This window comes from Hippopotamus amphibius, chromosome 1 (assembly GCF_030028045.1).
Source record: "Hippopotamus amphibius kiboko isolate mHipAmp2 chromosome 1, mHipAmp2.hap2, whole genome shotgun sequence".
Lineage (NCBI taxonomy): Eukaryota > Metazoa > Chordata > Mammalia > Artiodactyla > Hippopotamidae > Hippopotamus > Hippopotamus amphibius.
The window spans coordinates 37,203,123-37,224,081 of NC_080186.1; the positions used below are offsets into that span (position 1 = coordinate 37,203,123).

At 38.3% G+C, this 20,959-nt stretch overlaps 1 protein-coding gene and 1 pseudogene across 4 annotated transcripts in view; both read right to left on the minus strand.

Annotated features, from left to right (window-relative positions):
• TESK2 (testis associated actin remodelling kinase 2) overlaps window positions 1–20,959 on the minus strand; it is a 131,003-nt gene that overhangs the window by 70,449 nt on the left and 39,595 nt on the right. For all 4 annotated transcript variants that reach the window (XM_057709025.1, XM_057709005.1, XM_057709015.1 and 1 more), the window contains exon 3: window positions 4,697–4,818. In XM_057709025.1, coding sequence (XP_057565008.1) covers window positions 4,697–4,818 — 122 coding nt within the window. The remainder of the gene's footprint in view (window positions 1–4,696; window positions 4,819–20,959) is intronic.
• On the minus strand, window positions 1,774–2,576 carry LOC130858449 (60S ribosomal protein L7-like; annotated as a pseudogene).

A 20,959-nucleotide genomic window follows, 5' to 3' on the forward strand; every position in this document is an offset into this window, starting at 1 on the left:
TATAAACAACTAGAACTTCTTTAAAAAGGTAATCCACTTTCAGGCTTTTTATTGCACTATATTTGAGACAGATGGCTTATGCAGAACAAAAAAGAGTCACCATCAGAGTGCAAACCCATCATGATTAACAATAATCATAATAATTTTCATGTATTATATGCTTACTGTGGATTATAACAGATCCATAGGCTTTATGAACATTATCTCATTTGCTGGCTTATTGTGAAGATCAAGATAGAATTAACACTACCTTTTAGGGGCTTCCCTGGTGGCGCAATGGTTAAGAATCCATCTGCCAATGCAGGGGACACAGGGATACACACACACACACACACACACATACATATATATTTTTGGTTTTTTGATGTGGACCATTTCTAAAGTCTTTACTGAATTTGTTACAATATTGCTTCTGTTTTATGTTTTGGTGTTTTGGCCACAAGGCATGTAGCTCCCCGACCAGGGATCAAACCCACACCCCCTGCATTGGAAGGCGAAGTCTTAACCAAGTCGCTATAACAACCATATTTTTAAATTTTGCTGTCATGAAAAAAAATTATTTAAATTCAATCTTCCCATGCAATCACCAGTCAAGTTCGTAGTGAAGAGAATAAAAAAAACCAAGTGGTGAATAAAACAGATTGGCAGGAAATATACCAAATGTTAGCACTACTTTGATACCTAGATGTTGAGATTAACGACAGTTTTTATTTTCCTGTTTTTGCTAATTCTATTTTCTAAATGTTCCATAGTGACGATGTATCACTTCTTAAATAATAATAAAAACAATAAAAATACTACCTTTTAAATAAGATGAAAATATATTCAGCTTCAAAATTCCTAAGCAGAACATCAAATCAAGATTCAACCATCTTAGGACTTACCTGGTGGCGCAATGGTTAAGAGTCCGCCTGCCAATGCAGGGGACGTGAGTGCGAGTTCTGGTCCAGGAAGATTCCCACATGCTGCAGAGCAACTAAGTCTGTGCGCCACAACCACTGAGCCCACGTGCCACAACTACTGAAGCCCACATGCCTAGAGCCTGTGCTCCACAACAAGAGAAGCCACTACAATGAGAAGCCCGAGCACTGCAATGAAGAGTAGCCCCCGCTCGCCACAACTAAAGAAAGCCCGTGCACAGAAACAAAAAAAGACCCAAGGCAGCCAAAAATAAATAAATAAATAAATAGACAGATAGACAGATAGACAAATTAAAAAAAAAAAAAGATTCAACCATCTCACTCTCATATACTGTAGATGCCCCCTAACTGATCTCTTGGCCACGAGTCTCCCCAACACTAAATCATTCCACGTTTGCCATCAGTTACCCTCTGTCATCTAGTCCCTACTCAGAATCCAATACACAAAGCATAAAATATAATTTTCTTGGCTTTATGCAAAACATTTCTGAGTAGTCTGGTCCAATTCTACCTTTCTACGATTATCTACCAACACTATCACATCAAGTCCTCCAGGAGAGGCATGATAGAAAGAGTTCTTCTAGGAGAATCATGGTAGAAAGAGTCCAGACCTCAGAGTCACAGACCTCAGCCAACACATAATCTCTTGGCCTCAGGGTTTTCAACTGAGAATAGTTGTGAAGATTAAATCTTTAAATAGGCAAAGCATCCAGCATACAACAAAGACTTCAATAAATGGTGGTTTTCTCATTGTTGTTATTATCAATAAAAATAAAAAATTTTTTCAATCTGAAAGCAGTCACTGTTAATTAATGGACCAGATCACCAAAAAAATCATAGTAGGTATCTTAGTTCATTCTTCTAACAAGCTGTTGATCTGGTCTTCCCTGTTGCCAGCACCTCTGCCTTCTGCAAAATGGGTAGTATTTTTCTTCATTCCACCACATGAAGAAGATAATTTGAAGGGTCACAGGAAGTTGTTTGCTTCTTTGAAGCATTTTCCAACAGTGCAGGTCTCATAAATCAGATCTTCCATGTAGGTAATGCTATGTTTACCAAGAGATCAGGCAATCAATGTGTTATTTTTCAGGGCAATTTGCTTCCTGTTGATTTTGCCATAATCACACCTGTAGATCAGTTCCTTTACTGAGTTCAGGCTCAGTTACCCCCCTAAATAATATGGTTCCACAGTTCTCAGCATGTTAAATGGAGCCTTGCTGATCTTAACAAAGGTGCCACTGAAGACTTTGCAAAGGTGAAGAAGCTGTAACGTCTTTCAGACCTTTGGGCTCACACCACTGATACCACTGATCCTGATGATAAATGCCATTGTGGGTTCCGTAGGTGCATGGAAGTTGCCAGCTTTTCTTGCCATCCTAGACATTAGAAACTCAGTTCTGTACATCTGCCTATACTCTTTGGGACAGCACTTAGCTTCTTCATAGATAAGTTCATCTTTACCTTTTGAAGCATCTTTTGGGCAAACTTCTTTCCCAGGCACTTGGTCTTCAGCTCTGCAAAATTCCTTTACTTTTTCTTAAGGGTTTCTGGCACAATAGGAACATTATTTTTCTCCTTTTCCACACCCTCCATAGCCAAGTGGGTTTTTAATTCACTGACTCCTCAAAAAGCTTTGAGCTTTTACCTCTGTGCTTTATTTATTATTATTTTGCTCCTTTCTGAGTTCTTTCCCTATCTTCTAAAATCCTATTAAAATTCAAGTTCCAGTTTGAGTCAACCTCCTGCAAGAAAGCGTCACTGACTCTGCCAAGCTGAAATGATCTCTGATTCCTTTGAGCTTCTATATCACTTAAGAGTTACTCACCCAAGTGTTGGTGTCTTGGCTGATTTTATTAGTTCTCTTTTCTATGTAAGTCTTAGATCTCCAATTAGAGTGCAAATTCCTTGCTAGTACACATTCCATTTTATGTATACCTTTTTGATGATTGACACATCACCAGGCATATACTAGATGCTCAAACAATTGTTAATCTGGGGCTTCCCTGGTGGCTCAGTGGTTAAGAATCTGCCTGCCAATGCAAGAGACACGGGTTCGAGCCCTGGTCAGGGAAGATCCCATACACCGAGGAGTAACTAAGCCCGTGCGCCACAACTACTGAGCTTGCGCCCTAGAGTCCGTAAGCCCACAACTACTAAGCCCACGTGCTGCAACTGCTGAAGCCCGAGCGCCTAGAGCCTGTGCTCTGCAACAAAAGACACTGCAATAAGACGCCTGCACACAGCAATAAAGAGCAGCCTCTGCTCTCCGCAACTACAGAAAGCCTGCGCACAGCAACGAAGACCCAACACAGCCAATAAATAAAAATAAATATATTTTTTAAATTGTTAATCTGATATGAGGTTAGGGAAAAAACTCATAATAAAATTACTGGCTGAACATTTTTGTAGTGGACTACAAAGCCAATAATTCTATACAAAGGTAGAAAGTTTCAAGTGAGCAGTATAATCTAATTCCATAATTTTCTACCACTGACCACACATGTAAGTCTTATATAAACTATATGATTTCTCTTTAGTCCAATATAAATATTAGCCTTAAACAACCCTAAGTAAATAGCATTTTTAACTTTTCAAACTGTCTTACACATATGCCCTACTTTAACATATATTGACTTAAATTTTCTTATTTGGTTTTATTTAGAAATATACTCACCTCATTAAAAAGTCAAGATAGAGTGAGAAAGATTCAGATACAGTCACCCCTTAGTATTGGTTCTACCACCCCACCCCCACCCGCTGTGAGGATACCAAAATCCACAGATGCTCAAGTTCCTGATGTAAAATGGCATAGTATTCACATATAACTACACACAGGCACATACTCCCATATACATTAAATCATCTCTAGATTACTTACAATACCTAATACAATGTAAACATTATATAAATAGTTGTAAATACAATGTAAATGCTATATAAACAGCTGCTAGACACAGCAAATTCAAGTATTGCTTTTTGGAACTTTCTGGATTTTTTCTCCCAAATATTTTCACTCTGTGGTTCGTTGAATCTGTGGATGCAGAACCTGCCGATATGGTGGGCTGACTGTACTGATTACAAGAAAGTAATGATTACATACCTTTATTATATCTACAAATAATTCTCCTTTAAAGAGGTAAACTATGCCTCCTCAAGTGAGTGCGAACAGTTAAGGGTAGCTAGCCTGGGGGCATAATTTTATTTTTATTTTCACTGATTTAATTATGATTCCTCCTAAAACAATTTAAGAAAATTAAATAACCACTTAAATCATCTCTCTTGGATAAATTACTAATCCAGCAATAGAAAACAGCTGTTCTCATGAGCTGCTACTAAGAGTAAAGCAATTTGAGAGACATAAGGAAATTGCCTTATTTTTATTTTTTAATATTTTATTTATTTATTTATTTGGCTATGTTGGGTCTTAGTTGCAGCATGTGAGATCTTTAGTTGAGGCATGCAGGATCTTTTAGTTGCGGCATGTGGGATCTAGTTCCCTGACCAGGGATCAAACCTAGGCCCGCTGTACTGGGAGTGTGGAGTCTTAGCCACTGGACCACCAGGGAAGTCCCAAGCTGCCTTATTAAATGCAGTTAATTACCAGAAAATTAAGTTTCAATAAGCAGAAAAAGACCTAAAGCACAGCTAACTCCCAGCAAGACAGATTCAGCATGAAATCCTAAATCCCTCTTTTCAGCTTTTAATACTATTCTAACAAGTTTCCAATAATGTTTCAGCTTTCTCACTGATACCCAGAAGGAAGGAAAAGCCATTACCTAAGGATGTTGGGATGGGAGAGTCTATTCATGAGCTGCACTTCTTTCAGCATGTTTGCCCGGTTACTGCTCAAAGTGTTCATCTTAAGAGCCATCACCTGGCCAGAAGCTCGGTGGCGCACCTAGAAAATAAAATGGAACAAAAAAAGAGGCTGAAGGGCGGCAGCTATATAGGAGGTCAAAGTCTCCACATGTATAACATGCCAAGATGTTTTACTGCCAATTTAGATAAAATAGACATGGTAAGGGATGTTCTTCGATAAAATCTGATTGCATTAGTGTCTCACTTCCATTAACAAAAATGGATTTATTCCACTGAAGACCACAATTGTTTCATATTAAGCTGGCTAGAAACACATTGTTAATAATACCTCAAGAAATCATGTCTTAAAAAAAAAATTAGGAAAAAATGGGAAAAAATTATTAGGCTGGCTCCTTATGGCCAACATTGCTGAGTCTCAGGACACTAACAGGAAAAAATCTCTTTTGTGGAATTTTAATTGTGCACAGAAAAGACTCATGCATAAGCCTTATATAACAATATATAAGTAATGAACTATAAAACTGTCTTTATAGGACACTAAACCCACATCCTCAAAATCTCTCCCAAACACCACAAAATGTATATCTATAAGAAAAAAAACATTGCATGTTAAATGTAGAAAGAAGGTAGTGAATCTTCTGGAACTAATACTGTGGTAATAACCCAACCCAAAGCACCTTACTTTATTTATTTATCTATTTTTTTTGTGGCACACGGGCTTAGTTGCTCCGCAGCATGTGGGATCTTCCTGGAGCTGGGATCGAACCTGTGACCTCTGCATTGGCAGGCGGATTCTTAACCACTGCACCACCTAGGAAGCCCCCAAAGCACCTTATAATCATTTACACACACTCAAAAAACATGAGCCACACCACTCACACTATTATCCATATGCACAGAGCCAAGCTTACTTCTAAAACATTCATCCTCTGCGGAATTCAATCTATTTCACATGTAAAAATATTATATTTATAATTTCAATGCACACTCAACAGGTTTAAAAAACACAACACTTTACTTGCAAGAAAATTATGTTTTCAGCCTCTAAATGTGATCTCAGTAGTAGCAAAATGAGGCTGTCAGAGAAAATATTTTGCCTTCCAAAAGAAAGCTCAGTTATTCACTTAGATATGTGTTTCCTACTGAGAAATTACAAATGAGGCAGTAGAAAAATTACGAAGTACCAAGTTTTTTAATCAACTTTCTGGTTTAAAAAAAAATTCATTTCAGGGGCTTCCTAGGTGGCGCAGTGGTTAAGAATCCGCCTGCCAATGCAGAGGTCACGGGTTCGATCCCAGCTCCAGGAAGATCCCACATGCCGCGGAGCAACTAAGCCCGTGTGCCAAAAAAAAAAAAAAAAATTAACTGGTACAAAAAAAATTCATTTCAGATCATGCACAACAGGGATTTACTATGCAAAAATATCATCATCCTATGAGCTTTCGGAGTGTTATTTCAGTATGTTATTCCCACTTGACCAAGTGGAAATTCCAATAGAAAACATAGCAATCTACTTAACTCTTCAATCTCCAGAAATTCTTTGACATGACAATAGCCCCAGAAGTTTAGTGTATCTATATAAGACAGACATCATAGCTTATCTCAAAATTCAAAGAAACAACGTTTCAGAGTGGCCAGACACAGGGGAAGGAAGAAGCAAAACACTCAGAGCCACAGGAACCCTGATCAGAAGAACTAAAGCAGAACACTGGCTGTCTCTCCCCTCTTCTAGATCACTTAGTGAGATTTGGAACCCAACTCTCTTCCTAGTGCATCAATGATTCTGTTGTCATGTACCCTGTGACTGATGAAAGAGAAGTGGCTTTTCTTTTCAGATCCTGCATGGATAAGTTAAAAGAGACATTTATATACAAAGAACACACTGACAATATTTTTCCAACTCTATTTACAGAAGGCATCTGTGTTGTAATAAGGGCTCTCCATTCTGAAAGTCACACCTCTTTTTTTTTGTTTAAATCATCTGAAAACTATTACCCTGAGGTTTTTGTTTTTTTTTTAATGTCTGCTTTTAAGAAAGTTTGATATTAAAATCATGTGTGAAATTTAGGGATAAAAAAATCTGTTTCAAACTAATCATAAAAAACCCTACTTCCTTAAACAAGTGAGAACATGTTCATTACATTGTATTTGTTTTTCATCTGCATAAAATATTTTTCTTCTTCCTTCTAGCCCCTTAAATTCTACCTATCTTTGAAGGCCACACTCAAATATTCCCTTCCTCTTTGAAGTCTTCCTTGACTCTCTCTAGAAACAATTTGTGGTTTCCCTCTTTATACTGCCTCAGAACAACATTCACAACACCAGTATACCAACTCCTCACGTAGTTCTATGCCTAAATATCTGCTCACTAGGCTATAAAGCATCTTGAGACCAGGGTCTACATTGTATTAATCTTTGTTTTGCAATACCTAAAAGGCCTGGCACATCATAAGGGCACAGTGAAAACAACAGCAATAATAGTTAAATGATACTTCTAATACACTTTTTTTTTATTTGTTCTTTTTTTGTTTTATTTATTTATTTTGATACTTCTAATACACTTTCTAAGGGCCAGTGAATCATTTATTTATCCAGGTAATTTCTTTGAGGGGTGGTGCTTTTCTTCCTTTTTCTCTTTTTGATGGCACAGGTTTGGGGGGAGGATGCAAACAGAAAAGTAGTATAAGATTTGGCTTAAATTTTCTGGATTCTGCCACCTAGAAAGGGACAAAGAATGAGCTATATGACTAGTCAGATAAGAGAATAAAGAACGAAATACATGAGAGGTATTTATATGAATGCTGATGCACAAGGGAGTATTTCTATCACATGGGTTTTTGTTGTTGTTGTTGTTGTTTTGCCACACTGCACAGCATGTGGGATCCTAGTTCCCCAACCAGGGATCAAACCCACGCCCCCTGCAGTAAAAGCCTGGAGTCTTAATGAAGGGACCACCAGGGAAGTCCCTAGGGAAATTTTTAATAGGGACTATATACTAATTTTTTTTTTTACTGAATTAAGGTTTATTACCTAAGGTATAAATAATGATACTATGGCTTTGTAAAAGAATATATTCTTAGAAGAGACATACTAAAGTATTTGTGTCATGATGTCTGCAATTTGCTTTCAAATGGTTTGTCAAAAAGATTACAGATAGATAAAACAATGCAGCAAAATATTAATAATTGGTGATTCTAGATGAATGGACTTACAGAGGTTTAGTGCATTATTCTTTCAATTTTCTACAGATTTAAAAAGTTTCCAAAATTCGGAAGAAACAAGTAAAAAATATCTTTTATTTTCTCACATAAACTTAGGAAATAAAGAACAGCATTTTAATTGTGGGGGGGGAAATCCTGTATATGCCATATGCTTAAGCCTATGTCAAAACAGAAAGAAGAGGAATTAAGTTTATACAATATTAATGATGGTTGTTATTGGTGGTAGAACTATCAACAATTTTTTTCTCCCTTTTATTTCTCTTCACTTTCTAATTCTTCCACCATGTACTTGACTTACTAACAAAAAACACAGCTTTTCAACTTCAATTTATATATTTTTAAACTAATACATGTATATAATTTCTTTGTAACACATTAAAACAATATAAATAAGAAGTAAGTCCCTTTTGACTATCAGATTCATCAATCCCAATTTCTGTTCTCATCCCCAGAAGTAGTTATTGTCCCAAGCTTGATTAGAGACTTCCCTGGCAGTTCAGTGGTTAAGACTCCACAATTCAACTGCAGAGGGCACAGGTTCCATCCCTGATGGGGGAACTAAGATCCCACATGCCTCATGGTGTGGCAAAAAAAAAAAAAAAAAAAAAAAAGCCAAGCTTGATTAGTACCCTTCCAGGACTTTTACAAAATTCACACACATACTCTAGATGAGGAATATATTGTGTATATCAGGAAACTGATACAGAGCATGGCATCTAACCCCAAAGAAAAAGTTCTATAGAACAGAGGCTTCTATTCAACATGTTCAGAAGTCCAAGCACCCTATAGGTACTAACTCCTAAGAATGTTTCATCAGTATAGCAAATCAAACAAAAAAGCCACAAGTACCATCAAATAACAATATTAAGCCACCAGAAAAGTCTAGGTACACAAGAGTTTCTCTACCTGCATGGTAGTATTCTAATGATTATCCTCTATCATCCCATAATTCCTCTGGACAAAGTATAAACAAAGGAAGAGGACAAAATGGAGAGCAAAATATAAAGGGTGGCCAGAAGAATTGAGAATTGCTACTTAAAGTGAGATCACAGACACCAAGAAAACATACAGTGGCATTAGAAGGCAACAATCAAAAACAGAGTTTCTCCATGTGATCAAAGACTCAGAACAGATTCTAAAACTAAAACCAGAGTTGAAGATGATTTCAAGATTTATAGACAAAAACTGCAAATCACAAACTAAAGGCCAGTCTAGTGTGTGCATGCAGCCTGGAAGTAACTGATAATCTTTCATTAGTCTTTTCAGCCACATTCAAATAGTAGCAAATACTATCATCTTCTATATACAAGGCACTGTGCTAGATGCTGAGAAGGCTCTTATAGATCAACATGAGATATCAGTTTGTCAGATCTTCCAGCAATCCCTGACCCCAAACTGCAAAGTTATCTTGTTGCTCTCCAGCTTAAAATTCTTCCATGGCTCACCACTACCTGGGGAATAAAGTCCAAACTCCTTAGCAAAACTAAATCCATCTACTGCTCCCTGTATATTCCCACCAACCTCTCCCCTTGCCTTTACTTACTACATACTAATATTTGTAATTCTTTCTAAATGCATCACCCTCTCCACACTTACTTGTCTTGACACATGCTATTCTCAATGCCTTGATGTAATCCTCAACCCCCTGAGCCCTATCTCAATCTCCCTTCCAAATTCCCTTCCATTATTCAAGATATAAGAAACATCACTTTCTGTGGGGAACATCTCACTTTATTTCAAGAAAAACTGGATGGCTCCACTCTCTTTTCTTAGTACTCTGTTCCTATTTCTATTATAGCACTTGCATATTGTATGCTGTTAGTCTACCTGTCTATTTATCTCCAATATACCTAAGGGCAGTTCTGATTCAAGGTGACAACTAGGAAGATCCTGAACTTACCTCCTCCCAAAGACAGAATCTACAACTGCATATGGAACAATTTCGTATATGCCTAAGGGCAAAAACTGCCTTATTCATTTCTTTATCTCCAGAATAGTTATTCAGCTTCTCTGCCCCTCAACACACACCTTCTGACAAGCACGACTTCTTCTCATAGGGACAAATCTAGATTTTTGTCAAAAATCGTTAAAAAGTAAACAGGAAAGAAAAGCATGGCAATTATTATATAACTATCAACAGACACTAGTAGATTGCTCACTATAGACTGGAATAGAAAAAAGCAGATTACAGGTTATACACAATCCTATGTTCATTAGCTACTACTCTACCCATTTTTATTCCATTCAAATAAGCATACTAACATGCAAATGAAAGCGACAGTAAATATAGGGGTGCCTCTAATTCAGCTCTAATTTATATTTTTAAAAATAAATCATTTGCATATGTTGGTACTTTAACCATTTTAAATAGCAAATCACATGCAATACCTTCACCTTTAGCAGTGTGGTATGAAACCAAACTGAGAATCTCTTCTCTGGCACGGTGCCTAGCATTTAGTAGATGACCGCTCAAAAAATGTTTGCTGAATTTAAATGGATAACTTCAGTCAGGATGGTTATTTTCTAGGAGGAGAAAAGCATAAACCTCTGACCAGCTCAGAGACATAGTAAGGAGAGAATTAAATAACAAAAAGGACAACAATGTAAAAGATATAACACAGTAATTAATCATAAAATTAACTATTAGATGAGTGGTTTAGGACTTCAAGAAGTCACAGTGAGTGTACAATAAGTACACAGTAAGCTGGTATAGCAACATTAATATTAGGCAATAAAGTTTAAAGCAGTAGTTTTCAAAGGAGGCTATAACATCTCACTTCAGAAGTGTTTTTGAAGTTTTCAGGTGAAGTGTTATAACAATGATTGGGGGCAGGGAGTGTTGCAGGCCTGAGATGTTAGACATCCTGCAGGTACGGGACAGTACTGCACAAGGAAGCATTGTTCCATGTGCTGTATGAAATGCAAATGTCTTACCAGACATTCATGTAAATAAAGAACATATTTATTATTATCTAAGCTTGGATTCTAACTCCATTTTACATAAAAACAGTCATCTTACATTGTTTTAATATATACTGAACTTCTTAGGCCTGCAACTACCTATAAATTGAGCAAAATTGCTTTTTTGTTTTGTTAAGAATATCATTAAGAATTGGTCAAGGGACTTCCCTGGTGGCTCAGTGGTTAAGAATCCACCTGTCAATGCAGGGGACATGGGTTCGATCCCTGGTCCGGGAAGATCCCACATGCTGTGGAGCAGCTAACCCATGTGCCATACAACCACTGAGTCTGCACTCTAGGGCCCGTGAACCACAACTACTGAGCCCACGTGCCACAACTACTGAAGCCCGCTCGCCTAGAGCCCATGTTCTGCAACAAGAGAAGCCACCGCAATAAGAAGCCCATGGACTGCAACGAAGAGTAGCCCCAGCTCGCCACAACTAAAGAAAGCCCGCGCAGTAACGAAGACCCAATGCAGCCAATAATAAATAAATAAACAATTAAATAAGTTTATTTACAAAAAAAGAAATGTTACTGTTTATATAGTCAAATCTATTAAAAAAAAAAATTGGTCAACATTTCAGAAAAGCAGACCACCAATGGCAATGTTGCTCCTGAATTTCAATATAGTACATCTGTATCAGCATCCATTTTTAGTATTTATATTCATGGTGATTTATTTAGCCTTTATTTTATTTTATTTATTTATTGGCTGCATTGGGTCTTTGTTGCCGCACACAGGCTTTCTCTAGTTGTGGTGAGCGTGGGCTCCTCATTGTGGTGGCTTCTCTTGTTGCAGAGCACAAGTTCTAGGCACATGGGCTTCAGTAGTTGCAGCATGTGGGCTCAGCAGTTGTGGCCCATGGGCTCTAGAGTGCAGGCTCAATAGTTGTGGCACACAGGCTTAGTTGCTCTGCAGCATGTGGGATCTTCCTGAAGCAGGGATCGAACCTATGTCCCCTGCATTGGCAGGTGGATTCTTAACCACTGTGCCACCTAGGAAGTCCCTATTTAGCTTTTATTTTAAAATATTAAACATTGGGTTGGAAAAAAGGTTCATTCAGTTTTTTCTATAAGATGGCTCTAGTAGCACTTAGCAGTCTTTAACTTCATTCAAAACAATTTTGTTACATTGTATTGTGACAGCCGTTGTATCAGTGTGCATTTAAAAAAGAACTTAAAATTGGTGAATTTTTGTGTAACCATTTTAATATTAAAGATGGAAGATAAAAAGCAACATTTTCGGCATATTATGCCTTATTATTTCAAGAAAGGTAAAAACGCAACTGAAACACACAAAAAAGATTTGTGCAGTGTATGGAGAAGGTGCTATGACTGATCAAACATGTCAAAAGTGGTTTGCCAGCTTCCCTGGTGGTGCAGTGGTTAAGAAACTGCCTGCCAATACAGGGGACACGGGTTCGAGCCCTGGGCTGAGAAGATCCCACATGCTGCGGGGCAAGTAAGCCTGTGCGCAACAACTACTGAGTCTGTGCTCTAGAGCCTGCGAGCCACAAGTACTGAGCCCATGTGCCACAACTACTGAAGCCCGCGCACCTAGAGCCCATGCTCCACAACAAGAGGAGCCACTGCAATGAGAAGCCCACGCACTGCAAGGAAGAGTAGCTCCCACTCTCCGAAACTAGCGAAAGCCGGTACACAGAAACGAAGACCCAATGCAGCCAATAAATAAATAAATAAGTGATTTGCGAAGTTTTCGTGCTGGAGATTTCTCGCTGGATGACGTTCCATGGTCAGATAAACCAGTTGAAGTTGATAGTGATCAAATCGAGACATTAATTGAGGACAATCAATGTTATATCACATGGGAGATAGTTAACATACTCAAAATAGCCAAATCAAGCACTGAAAATCATTTGCACCAGCTTCGTTATGTTAATCGCATTGACGGGTTCCACACACGTTAAGTGAAAAAAACCTTCTTGACCATATTTCAGCATGTGATTCTCTACTTTAACATAATGAAAACTTTCCATTTTTAAAACAAATTGTGATGGGTGATGAAAAGTGGATACTATCCAGTAACGTGAAATGGAAGAGATCGTAGGGCAAACGAAATGAATCACCACCAACCACACCAAAGGCCAGTCTTCATCCATAGAAGATAATGTGATTATGGTGGGACTGGAAGGGAGTCCTCTATTATGAGCTCCTTCCGGAAAAACCAAATGATTAATTCCAACAAGTATTGCTCCCAATTAGACCAACTGAAAGCAGCACTTGACGAAAAGCGTCCAGAATTGGTCAACAGAAAATGCATAATCTTCCATCAGGATAATGTAAGACCGCATCTTTCCTTGATGACCAGGCAAAAACTGTTACAGCTTTGGCTGGGAAGTTCTGATTCATCCGCTGTATTCACCAGACATTGCACCTTCAGACTTCCATGTATTTCGGTCTTTACAAAATTCTCTTAATGGAAAAAATTTCAACTCCCTGGAAGGCTGTAAGAGGCACCTGGAATAGTTCTTTGCTCAAAAAGATAAAAAGTTGGGACTTCCTGGGTGGCGCAGTGGCTAAGAATCCGCCTGCCAATGCAGGGGACATGGGTTTGATCTCTGCCCCAGGAAGATACCACATGCTGCAGAGCAACTAAGCCCGTGCGCCACAACTATTGAGCCTGTGCTCTAGAGCCCATGAGCCACAACTATTGAGTCCATGTGCCGCAACTACTGAAGCCCACGTGCCTGGAGCCCATGCTCTGCAACAACAGAGGCCACCGCAACGAGAAGCGCACGCACCACAAGGAAGAGTAGCCCCTGCTCGGGGCAGCTAGAGAAAGCCCGTGTACAGCAACGAAGACCCAACACAGCCAATAAAATAAATAAATAAATAAATAAATAAATAAATAAATCTTAAAAAAAAAAAGATAAAAAGTTTTGGAAAGACAGAATTATGAAGTTGCCTGAAAAATGGCAGAGGCTAGTGGAAAAAAAGGGTGAATACACTGCAATAGAGTTCTTGGTGAAAATGAAAAATGTGTCTTTTATTTTTACTTAAAAACCAAAGGCACTTTTTGGCCAAGCCAATATAAATAAAAAGTGTATTTCTGTTTTGCCCGCAATAAACTTATCAATGTGCCTACTCTGCTAACTTTTTTCCCTAATGAAACATTCCAGATTAAACGAACATTTTAGAAAGGAACACTCTGATAAAGTTGGCAAAGATATATTATACTTCCTTGTTTTCTCTCCTTGATCAACCTGCAATTTGTCTTGGCAAGCTATTCCTATTTCAACTGAAAATACCTCTTTCCCTTATCACATACAAATAAGTCTGGTCTGCTACTACACTTTTATTCTGATATTCACTGACATCTCTGCTCTTTAACTTTTCTTCCTGCATGGAGTGGCTCCTGTCTTCTCTTAAAACTTAAAACTAGTCATGTTTAAGAAGGTAAAAGCATCTAACTACTTTATTATGCTTTCTAGCATAGTCAGGCCCCAAAATGTGCATATTGAAATCTGTATTTTTACTAATTTAATTTTCTTTTACTTTCTGTTTCTCATACAGTTAGGGTATCATGTTGATGTTATATAATTATAAGCAATTGTACCAAAGTTACTTATCGATTTCATTTCAGGGTAGTTAAGAGTTATGTTTTAAAAAATTTGTTATAATAGCTAAATTTATAGCATTTGCTACATACTAGGTTCTGCTGTGTAACTGCTTTATGTATGTTAACTCAGTTAATCCTCAAAATAATTCTGGGTGATATGCATTATTAATATTCCCCATTTTACAGCTATGGAAATGGGGGCAAGGAGAAATTAAACGACTTTTTCAAGATCAGAGATCTGATAAATGGCAGAACCAGAATTTGAACCCAGATAACGCAAAGAACATTGGGTCTGAAAGGGTTGAAAACAAGTGGTCTAAGGAAAAAAGCACTGCATGCACACTACGTAATAATTATTCTGTCAAGAAATAATAATCATGATCTTATATATATCTGACAACATAGCCTTATAATACACCAAACAAAAACTGACAAAAATAAAGGCAAATTTGACAAATCCAGAATCTTCATAGGATATTTTAGCATACCTCTCAGAAACTGAAAGCTTAAGTAGACAAGAAATGAGTACAGACATGATACATTTTAGTAACAAAACTGATATACTTGATCTAATCTTGTCCCAACAAAGGTAAGTTTTGTTGATTTTTTCAAGTATACCTGAAACAATTTACCAAAATGCATGGATACTACATCATAATGGTAGAATCATATTCTCAGACCACTATGAAATAAAATTAAAAATCAACAATAAAGAGAGAATTAAATATAAGCATAGCGGCGCACACTGCAACTAGAGAGAAGCCCACATGCCAAAACGAAGAGCCCGTGGCAATACAATGAAAGATCCCATATGCCTCAACGAAGATCCCGCATGCCACAACTAAGACCTGACACAGCCAAAACTAAATAAAATAAATAATAAATAAATAAAAATCTTAAAAAATAAGCATAGTAGACAATACTAATTGTTTACCCAACATCTATTTTCCCCTTTTCTTAACTGACATAACTCCAATTAGGTGGCATTGTGCTTAATTAAAACATTCAATCTGGCTATCTTCCTTGCAGCTGGGGGGGCAGATGACATAGTCCTAGTAAGCAGATGTAAGTGGGAATTGCTTGGTGGAGGATTCTGGGAATGGTAATGTTTTCCTGATGAAATTGTCCTTTTCATAGCCTGAAGCAAAGATGTGGTGCTTGCATCAAGAGCAGCTATCTTGTAACCAAAAGGACAAAAGCAACACACTAAAGAGAGAACTAGAGGAAGCCTGGATTGTTGATGACTTCCTCAAACAGTTGTAAAGCTTCAGAATTTCTCAAGATTTTCTGAGAAAAATTAATATCTTATTTGAATAAGCCACTGTGTTCAGGTTTCTGCAGCATACTAACAAAGCATACAACTGATCTGTAAAAGATTAAAAATAAATAATTTAGAGTTCAACTAAAGATTCTCGGGGGGGGAAGAAAGTATAATAAAGATAAAAGCAAAAATTAATGAAATAGAAAATGAAGAAACAATAAAGAGGTTCAACAAACTAAAAGCTGATTTGGGGGAGAAAAAAACTAATAAAGAAACATATCTCCAGAAATCTTTCATTTTCAGCTTGCTATTTCTATCCATGAACCCACCAGACTTGAACCAAACCCAATTTTTCACTCACCATTCCGAAAATATTCCATGCTCTTATTTCCTCGGTGCCTCCGCAAATGCTTTTCTTCCTGCTTGAAATGCCTTTCCCTGCTTGTCTATCTGAGAAGCTCTTTCTTCTCCTTCAAGAAAACTCAAGGGTGACCTCTGGGAAGCCTTCTCTGACCCCTTTCACATAAGGTTTGTACTGGTGCCCCACATCAAATTCCTTAGCACCCTATGCATACTTTCACACACTTAGCAACTATGTATTAAGCAATCTGAAGCTCTTACTAAACAAATATGGTATTTTAAATACATTTCCTGTCTTCCACCCTAAGCAAAGAGCTCTTTTAGGGCGGGATTTTTATTTATTTCTCTATCCCTAGCAATAGCTCAACGTCCTACACCTAAGGAGCATTAATTAAATATTTCCTGAGTAAACGAATGAATAAGACAGCAAATAACTGCAATGTTTATTACATGCTAGAACAGAAGTATCAGTAGAGTACTATGATGTCTCAAAGGGGAAGCAACCAACCCCTCACGTTCCTCACTGCAAAAATAATACACTCTAAGATCAGCTTTTTATAATATCTCTTACATGCCTTCATATATATCATATCATCTACAGAAACAAGTCTATGCACTGAGTGAATCCAAGTTGTACATACAACCTGTGTGCTTCCAGTTTTTGTTTTTCCAGCTGGATTATCAATTCAGGTAAAGGATCTTGGGAGATACTTCTGCATAGCAATATGCACACAGTAAAATTCTCTACCTGATAAATTATCCCTTGATGTCATCTAGTGCTCAGCTCACCCCACAGAGACATCTGCAAAATTCTTTACTAATTAGCAGCCCAACTTTCCACATCAGCTCTAGGAGGAAACAGTAAATGTATCGAGTATGGCCAAAAGCTACAATCATACACTACTCTGTGTGAACCTTAAGAACACATGTGATACAAATAATCTTTAAAACACATCACTTCAGGACCTCCCTAGTTGCGCTGTGCTTAAGAAGCCGCCTGCCAATGCAGGGTACACAGGTTCGAGCCCTGGTCCAGGAAGAGCCCACATGCCTCGGACCAACTAAGCCCAGTGGGCCACAGCTACTGAGCCTGCGCTCTACAGCCCTCGAGCCACAACTATTGACCCTGTGTGCTACAACTACTGAAGCCTGCGTGCCTGGAGCCTGTGCTCCACAACAAGAGAAGCCACCACAATAAGAAACCTGAGCACCACAACGAAGAGCAGCCCCCACTCATCGCAACTAGAGAAAGCCTGTGCACAGAAATGAAGACCCAACTCAGCCAATAAGGAAATAAATAAATAAATTTATTAAAGAAAGGAAAAAAAAAAAAACACATCACTTCACCCTGAAATGCTGAATCTCCACATGAGAGCTCCCTTTCTGAACCCTCCTGTACCTTAAAGAGTTTGCAAAACCAGAAAAATGCAACATGGAAAACAACAGGAAATTTAGCAATAAGCAGTTTTGACAGACAATAAGGATATGCAACAAAGAACATTTCCAAGGTGCAGAGCACCAAGAAGCCTTGGACTGCTATCATCCTCTTTCTCCCAGGCTTTTCAATGCTAAAATCCTCTTAAAAAGATGGTGGGAGATGTGAAGAAGTTCTTTCCTCTCTATTCTCTCTTCTGTAAATATCTGATGTCAGCCCATTGGCGTTTATGTTTGGTAGATTTGGCAGCTTCCCTGATCTTTACGAACCTGTCTCTAACTGCTGCTTGTCTCTCTTTTTTCTCCACATCCTGCCTAAGTAAAGGGACCTGTAAAGATTCAATCCTTGCTGCTCTAGTCTTTTCTGTCCATACTCTCTTCCTTAACTGTTTCTGACATTGAAAACATTCCCTGACGAATAAAAACCTGCTCAATTTCTATAAAACACTGCTTTCACGCCAGAGTGATATTGTACAATTAAGGGTTTTCTCTGCAGTCATTCTCCTTTAATTCCATTCTTGATATTGAAGTTTACATTAATTCTCTAACTACATGGGGTAGTTTAATTCGGAAATGGCTGGTTTGATATGAAAAGATAAACAGACGTGTGCGCCCGCACACACCCCACCCCCCCCACACAAATCTTGCTCATAGATGTTTTGGAGTTGAGGGTGGTTCAGATCACCTAGAACTCACAACTTTGTTCCCCAAACGGCCTTGGTATAAACTGACATCTCAGAGCAAAAACTCTGAAAGTTGGTAACATCAGAAATATCTAATAGGCTTTCTCCTAAATTTCGTCCTCAGGTAGAACATACACTGCCTCACATTATCCTCACTGTCCAATTCTTAGTCATCTTACAAAAGCTGCCTTATACACCTCCAGGACCATAGAGCTTAACTCTTTTCTGGTAACAGTGATTATTAAAACATACAGGCATTGCATCTTGTTAGAAAAGAATCACATGCAGTAATGATAAAAACAGTTTACACTGAGGTCTCAGAAAGCTGAACAGAGAAGCACAGACACAACCGTGAAATAAAATATAAACAATCTGAGAGTTCCCTCGTGGCCTAGTAGTTAGGATTCCAGGCTTTCTCTGCAGTGGCATGGGTTCAGTCCCTGACTGGGGAATTGAGATCATGCAAGCCATGTGGCGCAGCCAAAAAAAAAAAGGATAAAATATAGACAATCTGAGAAAAATGCTTGAGTACTTGTAGATTCAGCTTACAACATTTAAAAGAGAAGATTTACTCTTATGCAAATTTCAAAAGTTATAGCTCAAGAAGATAAAAAATTATAGTCATTTGAGGCACTGAGACCACAGCAGCGACACTAGCAATATTGAGATCCAGCATCTCACCTCTCAGACAAAACAGACAAGGCTACCAGAGAACACAAAACCTTTACTTTCCCAAACAAGAAAATAAAACATCCCAGAACAAAATAATATTCACATACTAAAATGTTTCCTTTATTTTCTGCATACAACTGTTCACCCTGCTACAGATTTAAAGTTTGCATGACAAACTCCATGTGCACTAAATAATAAATGTACAATCATGAATGTGAAAAAATCCATTTTTCACTACCAAGCAGATGGCAGATATCTGGCTCTTTTTGTTTATAAGTTGACTATTTCTTATAGCTTAGCATTGCCAGCTACAGTGTGGTCAGTTTAGGAAAATATGCCAGTGAGAAATATAGCAAGTGGGAACCTAAGCCTCTCTCTTACATAATTAGTTATATTGATACTTGCCATGTGAATTGTATAAGGTTGAACTCTATGAGAAACTCATATATGCATATTCCAGAAATATATCATAAATACATAAAAATTAATAAAATAATCTATTTCTTTCCTGTATACCAAATCAAAATTAAATGCAATAGTCCATTCATTAATTAGGTAAATAGGAATTCAAATCCTAGTTGTTCCACTTACTTGCAATATATTTGGCAAGATGCTAAATATTTTTAACCTCAGTTTCCTCATTCATGTAATGGAAGGCTAACTACTTATAGGATTGTTGTAGTAATTTTAAAAGATAATGGGGGACTTCCTAGGTTGTGCAGTGGTAAAGAATCTGCCTGCCAATGCAGGGGACACGGGTTCGAGCCCTGCTCCAGGAAGATCCCACATGCCACGGAGCAACTAAGCCCATGCGCCACAACTATTGAGCCTGTGCTGTAGAGCGCATGAGCCACAACTATTGAGCCCATGTGCCGCAACTACTGAAGCCCATGTGCCTAGAGTCCATGCTCCACAACAAGAGAAGCCAGGGCAATGAGGAGCCTGCGCACCACAATGAAGAGTAGCTCCCACTTGCAGCAATTAGAGAAAGCCCGTTTGCAGCAACGAAGACCCAACGCAGCCAATAAATAAATAAAATAAATTAATTAATTAAAAAAAAAGATAATGGGGAACTCCCTAGTGGCACAGTGGTTAAGAATCCGCCTACTGGGCTTCCTAGGTGGTGCAGTGGTTGAGAATCCACCTGCCAATGCAGGGGACACGGGTTTGATCCCTGCTCCAGGAAGATCCCACATGCTGCGGAGCAACTAAGCCCGTGCGCCACAACTATTGAGCCTGCACTTTAGAGCCTGTGAGCCACAACTATTGAGCCCATGTGCTGCAACTACTGAAGCCCATGCACCTAGAGCCCATGCTCTGTAACAAGAGAAGCCACAGCAATGAGGAGCCTGCGCACCACAACGAAGAGTACACCCCACTCACTGCAACTGAAAAGAAAGCCCACGCACAGCAAAAAATACCCAACACAGCCAATAAAATAAACAAATAAATAAATTTATAAAAAAAAAAAAAAAAAAAAGAATCTGCCTACCAGTGCAGGGGACATGGGTTTGATCCCTTGTCCAGGAAGATGCCATATGCCACAGAACAACTAAGCCCATGCACCACAACTACTGAACCTGTGTGCTGCAACTACTGAAGCCTGCACACCTAAAGCCCATACTCCACAATAAGAGAAGCCACTGCAATGAGAAGCCCACACACTACAATGAAGAGTAGCCCCCACTCTCCGCAACTAGAGAGAGCCTGCAAGTAGCAACAAAGACCCAACATGGTCAAACAAAAAAAAAATGTCCATCAACAGATGAATGGATAAAGAAGATGTGGTATGTGGAATACTACTCAGTCATAAAAGAGAATAAAATAATGTCACTTGCAGCAACATGGATGAACCTAGAGATTATCATACTAAGTGAAGTAAGACAGAGAAAGACAAACATATGATATCACACATGTGGAATCTAAAAAAATTGTATAAATAAACTTATTTACAAAACAGAAACAGATTCACAGACATAGAAAACAAATTTATGATTACCAAATGGGCAAGGGGGTGGGGGAGGGATAAATTAGGAGCTTCGGATTAG